This window comes from Suricata suricatta, chromosome 14 (genome assembly GCF_006229205.1).
Source record: "Suricata suricatta isolate VVHF042 chromosome 14, meerkat_22Aug2017_6uvM2_HiC, whole genome shotgun sequence".
In the NCBI taxonomy this organism is placed as follows: domain Eukaryota; kingdom Metazoa; phylum Chordata; class Mammalia; order Carnivora; family Herpestidae; genus Suricata; species Suricata suricatta.
The window spans coordinates 74,462,442-74,471,722 of record NC_043713.1 but is presented as its reverse complement, the minus strand read 5'-3'; the positions used below and the strand labels follow the sequence as shown (position 1 = coordinate 74,471,722).

At 49.4% G+C, this 9,281-nt stretch overlaps 1 protein-coding gene across 1 annotated transcript in view; it reads left to right on the top strand.

The window, feature by feature from the left end:
• Positions 1–7,667, top strand: part of PRKAB1 (protein kinase AMP-activated non-catalytic subunit beta 1) — a 9,902-nt gene extending 2,235 nt beyond the window's left edge. Inside the window, exons 2-7 of the mRNA XM_029922486.1 lie at positions 411–574; positions 1,780–1,873; positions 2,154–2,268; positions 4,540–4,673; positions 5,876–5,944; positions 6,314–7,667. Of these exons, the coding sequence (XP_029778346.1) occupies positions 411–574; positions 1,780–1,873; positions 2,154–2,268; positions 4,540–4,673; positions 5,876–5,944; positions 6,314–6,391 (654 nt within the window). The 3' untranslated portion in view covers positions 6,392–7,667. The remainder of the gene's footprint in view (positions 1–410; positions 575–1,779; positions 1,874–2,153; positions 2,269–4,539; positions 4,674–5,875; positions 5,945–6,313) is intronic.
• The last annotated feature ends 1,614 nt before the right edge of the window (positions 7,668–9,281 follow it).

Sequence of the window (9,281 nt, the reverse complement as noted above, 5' to 3'; positions counted from 1 at the left end):
GTTATTTAAGGGCAGAAAACAATATGTGTCAAGCTAGTCATGAATTCATTGTCCCCTCTTCCAAGTGAGTTCTGTAGTTTCTCCTAAAATTTCGACGTAGATCTCTTTAAAAGCAATATTAACAGTTCATAATTATTAAGTTCATACTACATGTCAGTGGGCAGAGCATTTTCCACGGACTGTCTCAGTCTTTCACAGCCTTAAGAAATAGGTTGTTTCTGTTATTGTGTTGTTTTGTTATTTCCATCTTGCAGTGGGGAAACCAAAGCAGAGCTGTTAAGTTAGTGAGTTTGAACACAAACCGAAGTAGTCATCGCTGTGCCTTTTTTAGAAGAGTAGACAGGGTGACTGTCTGTCGCAGGGAGCTCACTGATGGCTTCCTGTCCCTGAGTAAACTGTTCCCTTTCCAGGCTCCAGAGAAGGAAGAATTCCTGGCCTGGCAGCATGATCTGGAAGTGAATGATAAAGCCTCTGCCCAGGCGCGGCCAACAGTATTTCGATGGACCGGGGGCGGAAAGGAAGTCTACTTATCTGGATCCTTCAACAACTGGAGTAAACTTCCCCTCACAAGAAGGTAATTGCCTGGGCAGTGTTCATGTATTTTTCTTAACCCAGGGCTAGATACTCTGGTTTCTGACTGGTTTCTGCAGGGGAATAGAAAAGGATGGTTTTATAAGATGGATGCCGAATGGAAAATAATCTTGCTTAATAATTCACAGGGTTCAAATCTTCTACCCAGTTAGTCTCTGGGTTTAGAGCACACTTAGGAGAAAACACCTCTCAGTTATGAGTATCTCACACACATCTTTGACTTCAGATAGGCAGCTAGCTATTTGCTCAGCAAGGCTTCTCTCCTTCAGAAAGAAATGTATTTCTAGTGCAGTGGAGAGCACTGGGCTGGGAATCTTCGAGACCAGGATTTGGGTCCACATGGACTAAGCTAATTAGTCGGTAACACCTGAGCCTCAGTGTTCCTGACTGTAAGAAGGGAGCATTGGATGGATTATCTCTGAAGTTCCTTCTAAACTTTGACACTGTGTATTCCCTTTGTTTGGAAGGCACCTATTATTTAGGCATCATTAGCAAGCCCGTAGTAAAACCCTTGATCAGGAATCCTAGCGTGGACTTCTGTCTCAAATCGTCAGTGAAAAAGCATCTTCACTACTGAGTACTCTTGATGAAACAAAAGGAGAAATTGTGCCTTGCTGGGTGAGGCCTGATCATAGTCAGTGGCTTTTCCACTGGTAATGTGGGTGTAGGAGGGGGACACCCAGCACAGTTACAAGTCATTTCAAGTCAGGGGACCAAAGCAAAGAGCTCTCCTTAAGTGAGTTCTTTAGAGACCTATTTGTGGTTCCTGTGAAACTGATTCCATCTGTCGCCCAAGGCAGAGTGACAAAGAATAAAACTCGGCAGCGTGCCGTTTATCTGGAGTTGCCGCCGTCCTTGACCTCCCGGCTGCCAGGCGGTATTTTGCGGGCCAGTTGAAAAGGACAAATGCCTGTTTGTTGACCTTTTGATGGTAGGAATGTGGATTCCTGACATTTGACCAAAGTGAGTCCTCAAGGAAACCTCTTGCATTGCTGTGTCCTTGCGGCTTTTCTAGATTGAGATCATTATACTGAATTGCCTAAAGTGGTTAAAAATGTTTATTCTTTTGCAGCTGAACTCTTGGTTTTACGCAGAGAGATTTGGTTCTCCTCCATGGCTGGTTTTGTAAAGTGAGCTTACGTGGGCAGCCTGCCCAGCTGAAATCCTCTGCTTCCTTTTTGATTGCAGCCACAATAACTTTGTAGCCATCCTGGACCTGCCTGAGGGAGAGCATCAGTACAAGTTCTTCGTGGATGGTCAGTGGACACATGACCCTTCTGAGGTACTCCTCCTCTTGCCCTTGGTCCTCTGACTGCACAATCCAAACAGCTCACTTTCCCTTATCAGTTGTTGCCAGGTCCCTCTGTCCTGCTGGTAAAAGTCCCTGTGTGTGGCTAAGCCAGACAGCAGTGATGATTGTCAGACTTCTGGGCAAACTTGATGGAGATGAGCAGGTTGGCCAGCCAGGAGATGAGGCCTCCCAGCCAGGAACTCTAAATCCTCTGAAGAGTAACTCCAGAGACCTTCCATGTTATGATTTCTACCTGTCTGTCTCTTCCCAGCCAGTAGTAACCAGCCAGCTTGGCACAGTTAACAACATCATTCAAGTGAAGAAAACTGACTTTGAAGTATTTGATGCTTTAATGGTGGATTCCCAAAAGTGCTCCGATGTGTCTGGTATGAACACAGTTATTTTATACCACGTGTGTGCTGGTGGGGCTGTGCAGTCTAGAAATAGTCCTGTTTCTCTTGCCTCTCCCTCTTGGAGCTTGAGCTGCTCTGTTGGGTGGATGTTTGTAGCTCTGTAAAGAGCCACAAAAGTGATTTCTAACTCTGTCAGGTCAGGTTGTTGAAATCTAGCCCCAAAGGACGGTAAGTCACTTTTTTTTGGTCATCTCCAGTCTTCGGTAGGCCTGCTGAGCCACAGAAAGCAGACAGCGGAAGCAGAACCAGAGCTTGATCTTGTGCCAGCGGCAGGGCTAAGAGGCCCTGGAAAGGTGGACTGGGTCAGTGATCCCTTCCTACTGATGACCCTGGCAGGAGAACCTCAGTGACCTGGGCCATCACTTGCATGGCGTATTGGCACCTTGCCAGAATCCCTTTGCAGAGAGAAAGAGGCTAACCACAGGCAACCTGCTCACTGCACAACCTACTTAGTACTGTCCGTAGAGAACTTTCCCAGCTTCCAAGAGTCAGCCAGTCCTCAAGTTTTCAATAAATTGCTATCCGTCCAAACCCACAGGAAGAAACATATTACATACAATCAGGGGCAGTGATGTGTTGTAATCTGAGGCATCAGTGCCAACTCCACTACCCCTTTTTGCAAGGGTGTAAACAGTTCCCGGACCCCATGGGAGGCAGTGAAAAGATGTCTGGGACGAGACCGGACGGTCTAAGAAGACGGGTTCGGTGCAGTTTACAGGATGATTCTTCGTTGTCACCTGGCTGGGCCTGAACCTTCTGCCACCAGGATCTCTTAACTCTTAATCAGCTCGGAAACCACAGCGGTGGATCGACCGTGGTGGCCTTGCTGTGGCCGACAAACCAGCTTGTTGAGCAGGAATTGGAAGTCCAAAAACAGTGTTCTTCTCTCTGGATAGCCAACAGATCTTTTAGAGCAGTCATTTATTTCTTTTTCAGAGAGGTGAGACTAGGAGGATGGAGGAAAATGCCCAGATATCCCCCCTTACTGTTACGTGTAATTTTAGGCCACATGCCAAAGCTTTTAGTCCAGTTTCTGCAGCATAGACCCCCTGGGGAAGGAACACTGGCCCTTAAGTGTTGGTAAACCAACATCAGGCTCTCCATAGACCTCACATTTAGATACTCATTTTTTAAAGATCTGCGTTTACTCCTATTGGCTCAGTTTCCCACACTCGTTATCTTTCTCAGCTTCCTGCTGTCATATGGTTGGTCATACGGAGTGAGCCTCTACTCTAGAAAATGGTGTTGAGGGAATTGGCAGAGCCAGGGCACATCAGATTTCATCTTCCACCCAAGGATCGGGTGCCCAGGACCCATCCTGCATGTCCTTTTTTTTTTTTAAATTTTTTTTTAGTGTTTTATTTATTTTTGAGACAGAGAGAGACAGAGCATGAGCGGGGAAGGGGCAGAGAGAGGGAGACACAGAATCAGAAGCAGGCTCCAGGCTCTAAGCTTATCAGCACAGAGCCCAACGTGGGGCTCGAACCCACGAACATGAGATCATGACCTGAGCCGAAGTCGGAGGCCTAACCCTGCATGTCCTTTGATAACAGCTCAGTCCCTTCCAGCTGGCCAGACATCAGTATGGGAGCTGCCTCGAACCTTATGAAATGCTGTACTTCTGGAAGCTTTTGAATATATCTGTATAATGGAGACACTCAGGCAAGGGTTTGAAAGGAACCTGAGTGATGGAGTCAAACAGCCTGTAGAGATTAGGTTTATCAATTTTTTATTTTTGGTTTTAGTTTTGAAATGCGCCAGTGCCTCATATAGCCTGTTTTCGCCACCGTGTCTGTATAAACAGGCTGCTTTAACTTTTGTTCCATTCTGGCTGATGGGGCTCAGACCTCGGGCTGAGCTGCGTACGCCTCCCTGGAAGCCCGGAGCTTCTTTGCGGTATTTGCCAGCCCAGCCAAGGCGAGAAGCGTTGTCGTGCCGGGGCATGTCAGGTTAGGTTCCCGAGAGCACTTCCCCGTTAGTCTGACCCGGAGTCTCGAGCTTTGCCACCCCTGTTGCGTGCTGCCAGGGCTTCTGCGGTCTGCTGAGTTTTATGCCAGTCACCCAAATTCCAGAAGGGTTTCTCATTGCTTCTACTCTTCACCCTTGGGGCCTGTATATATTCTTCAAGGGAATATAAATCTGTACTGAGGGGATGAGGAAAACAATAATGCCATAAATTCAGTGAGACTGCTCCTAGAACCTCATAATTTTCAAAGTGAATGTCCTGTCGCCATCTCCCGACAGAGCTGTCCAGCTCCCCACCAGGCCCCTACCATCAGGAGCCCTATGTCTCAAAACCAGAAGAACGGTTTAAAGCACCACCCATCCTCCCGCCACATCTGCTCCAGGTCATCCTGAACAAGGACACGGGGATTTCTGTGAGTACACGGGCGTCTGCCCAGACCCCTCCATGGGCCTGTCGTGCGCTCCCCTTTCCAGCTGCCTCTCGGACCAGTTGGTGGAAAGGTTCCTGTGTTGCCTGTAGGTGTTAACTGCCGGGGTCCCCCTCTGATGTGGGAATGGACGACCAGCGAGGTGTTCCCAGAGTGTGGGTGCTGTTCTCCCGTCGCCCAAAGCCTTCCTGAACTCGTTTTCCTGATGTTTTCACTCCTGCCTCAGCCTAAGCCCCGTTCCTTGTAAATCATGACAAGAAACCTGTAACCATTCCTTGTTAGTAAGGTACTTAGTGGAATTCCTCCTCTGGCCCCCAGACTTCAGAATCTACTCTTAATCACCAAATTGTTTTCAGAAACATCAGTGCTCCTGGGTGAAAATTTGGGGGATCTGGGTGACACGTTTTCTTGGGGAAATTGATATTACTCGTAAAAAGAAGTGTGTGTCCTCCGGGAACCTGAAGAGCACTCCGTTATTACCTTGTTAATGCTCCGTTGCGTTTCAGTAGTCAGGTACCACACAGCCCTAAATCTCAGGAATCTGGGTGTTCTTGTGCATTGTCCGAGCCACCCGCTAAAGTCCCATGTTCATGAGGCGGTAAAGCAGCCATGCTGCTGTGGACCCCGCGCGCACGCGGGCACACGTGTGCTGCGAGGAAGCGCCCACGCGTCCGTGTGCAGGCGTCCCCTGCGGCGGTCGTGGTTTGTTCCTTGGGGACGTGGTTTTTCAGGCACCAGGTGCCCCCCCCCCCCCCCCCCCCCCACCCCCCTGACAGTTCTCCGTTCATTCCTCATGCCTTCTGAACCCTGCCGACATGAGCTTGCAGCCCGCTGCTCGGGAATACAGATACAGTTATAGACTTACCTCCCTGCGCTCTCTACAAGCGTATTCGGTGACAGCTCGCTCTTCTGGTTTCCCACACTCTGAGAGCCCAAGGTAAAGCCTGACTGGAGACGCACAGCGGTGCATTCAGTAGGCACGCAGGGAGCTCCCCTTAGTTGGACTGTGAGGCATGACCCCCTCCCCTCACTGTTCTCTTAGACCAGACTTTCACTCCCCGGCTTAAGCAGAAAGGGGCATGAGAGCCTGTCTCCCTTCCGTCGATAGCTGGTGCTGTGAAACAAACGGAGATTCTTCTTGATTTCCAAATCCTAAATGCTCGCATCTGCTCTTGTTTCCCCGACAGTGTGATCCAGCTTTGCTCCCCGAGCCCAACCACGTCATGCTGAACCACCTTTATGCGCTCTCCATCAAGGTAAGGGCACGCTTGTTGCGGGTGGACTGTGTTCCTCAAAGGTGCTCTGAGGCCCCCTAGCAACAGAGCTGCCTGGAGTACATCTGTCAAGGGCAGCTTCCGGGACCTGGCACAGACCCACAGGCTCGGGTTCGGAGGCAGTGTTTTTATTAAGCCCCGTTGATGATTCATTCATATTCTCTCTCTCTCTCTCTCTGTCTCTCTGTCTCTCTCTCTCTCTCTCTCTCTCTCTCTCTCTCTCTCTCTCTGTCTCTCTCTGTCTCTCTCTGTCTCTCTCTCTCTCTCACACACACACACACACACACACACACACACAGTTTGAGCTCTGGACTTGGTACTACCTTTGATCATTTCTGCCCTCTTCCTCAGGATGGAGTGATGGTGCTCAGTGCGACCCACCGGTACAAGAAAAAGTATGTCACCACCTTGTTGTACAAGCCCATATGAAGAGCTGGGAGCCTGCGGTGGGCTCCAGGGGACGGTGTGCACCACCAGCTTCCACGTGTGCGTGCTCTCCACTCGAGGGAACAGACTGTAAATTTCTCATTTCACACTTGATAAGACATTTCATACCCACCGCAGTCCTGCTCGAAGGTTGGTTCCAGGCGCGGTGGCTCCCGAAGCTCCTGGGCCCGGAGCAGTCCCCTCAGCACCCAGCGGCCGTGGCCTCGGGGCACTCCGAGGCTGCAGACAGTGAGGGGAAGCGGAGGGCCTGCTGCCCCCACGCCGCGGCGAGCGAGGACGGGCGCAGTTCTGAGCCGGTCGTGGGGCTGCTGCGTCAGCCAGAAACGAGCCCTGGCCGCTCTGCTGGGAAGATCTAGGAAGCAGGGTCTGAGGCCGCACAAAATTTCTGATCATACGTGCGTTTTTAAGGCCGTCAGTTTGTCCCTGAGGCCTGGCTGTGGAGGCAACAGCAGGCACCTGTCCTGTGAAATCAGAGCAATAGATAGTCTCCTGTTCTCTGCTCCAGGGAGATAAAATTTCTATAGAAATTAGAACCCGTCTGATTTCCAGATGAAGTTTTACAATTGTTTCTTATGCTTCTGTGCACGAAGTATTTTTGTCTTAAACCAGAGGTGGCTGACTCTCTGGCCTTAGGGCAATTTTTAAATCACCCCAACTAGAATATAGATCATGTGAACTGTATTCAGCAATAATTTGTTCTTAGAACAGACTGAAAACCCGCTGCCAGATTTCTCCATTAAGCTGGATGACCCTGTGGACTGACCACTGTTAGCTGGAGGCTTGTCCAGCCTTTTATTCTAATTGCAATGAGGGGACAGTGTTACCTTGAAAACCTTGGAGAAGCACCCTAGCCTAGCCTATGCCAACTCGCTCAGGACCTTGTCTCTACTTAGCAGTGAAGCTATAGCAGTTGCTGGCATTTATTCTGGAAGGAACTTAGAACTTGACAGCAGCCTTCTAAATTCATGTCAGGAAGACATTCTTTGGACCAAAGCAAACCTCTTCACACTCAGCGTGGTTTCCGGGGAGATGCTGCAGATGTGCCTGCTGTCAGTGCAGGTGCGCGCCCTCAAGTCAGCAGAGCTGTGGTTCTGCCCTGTGTTCTTGCTGGGAGGTGGAGGAGCGAGCGCCCTGGTTTCCAGTATTTACTTGGTAAACCTGAGTCTGGGACACCCATTGTTTTTGTTACTGCTTTCCAAACACTGAGTTATTGTCACTTGACATACAGGTTTCAATAAAGCTTTGTTAAGATAATGGACGTGTGCTTGGAAGAAGCCTTGATTTTACTTTGTCATTTGGAGAAAAGACTAGAACGCATCCAGAGGCTTACTTGGTGTGGTGCTTTTCAATCTTTGTCACGTCTTGGCATTCACTGAAAGTGGTACCATCCTTGTGGTCCTCTGGGGTGAGTGACAGGGCAGTTCCAGCTGCCTCCAGGGCTGAGGACCATTCCCTTGACTTACCTGTTCTGTGCACAGAATTTAAGAAGCCCATAAAACTGAGCTCCTTTGAACCACTCAGTGATGAGGGGAGACAGGAGAGGCAACAATGAAGGTTCCCGGTTTGGGCAGATTGGTGGCATCCCTAGGTCAGCGCCACGGGAGCCTGGGATCTGGACACCTTCTTGAAAGACGCCAGGACATTCTGGAATCAGAGTTTTCTCATCAGCTAAAAGGAGCTCTGTTTGCTCTACCAAACAAGATGGAAGATTACAGATGACATTGTAATAAGACTTTCCTTCCCAGGCATCAGGAAGTATTTAAATAAATGTATGAGAAAAGGGAACTCCTGGGTCATTTGGTCCACTTGAGGTGGAGAGTGGCCCAGAAAGCCCTCCTACCTGGGTAATTGGCTCTCTCACCCTGAAAATCCAACTGATGTGGGAACCCTAGATATTAGGGACTGTAGGGATTTTACTTCAGTAGACTATAGAAACATGCAAAAATCCTCTTCCCAAAAGTGGATAAATTATTTTTAAAATTGGAAACCTATTCCTAAGCTCAAAAGTCTAAAAGCGATACATTCTAGCACCAAAAAGAAAGAAACTGTTGGCGGGCTGTGAGCACAGCTTCTGGGCCCATCGTGGGGACCGAGGAGGGTGGTGGTGGGGCGCCTGCATGAGTTGGCCCGGGAGAGCACTGCCCTTTCTGTGAGCGGGATTAGAGAATCTGGCTGCTAGCCCAAGTCAGAGCTCGGAGGAAGCCGCCAACCCCAAGCCGCAGGGGGAAACGGCAAGAACTTGAAAATCCACTGTAAAAACTAATTGGGAGCCAGTCAACCCTGTTAAGAGTTCTCTGCAGCCCAGGGCCGCAGGAGGTGCCCAAGGCAGATCACTCACCACCGTGGTGGAACAATGGAGGCATAGCCACTCCATGGGACCAAGGTGTCCGCCTTCTCTAGCGTGGTGCGAGCATCTAAGAGACTGCCATTTTTTTTTAAAAGGCAACACAGGAAGTATCCTAGGGTTTGGAAGACTACTCACAGACCCAAGTGAAAGCCTCAATACCCAAGAAGCTAAAGGTAATGGGAATGGTTTCACGGGTGTGAAATCACAGGGGCAAAGCCAAATGCAGAAGTTAAGTGTCCTGTGACCCAGGCAGGCAATGCTTTCTACATTAGCATTCCTGTTACGGGTGAGGACTGGTTCCGTGGTTAAAGCTTAACCCAAATTGCTTTTGAATGAAGATGTATTTCCCGACTCCCCCTCATTTCTCTATCCAGCTTCTGAGAAATTCCTTCTTGGCATCTCTCTCGATCAGCAAATAAGTGAAGACCAAGCCGGGGCCTTCTGACCTGGAACACCAATGATCATTGTTTTCAGGAGGAAAGGAGGAGGCTAGGGACACGTGCGTTTCATCTAAAATCTAAGTCC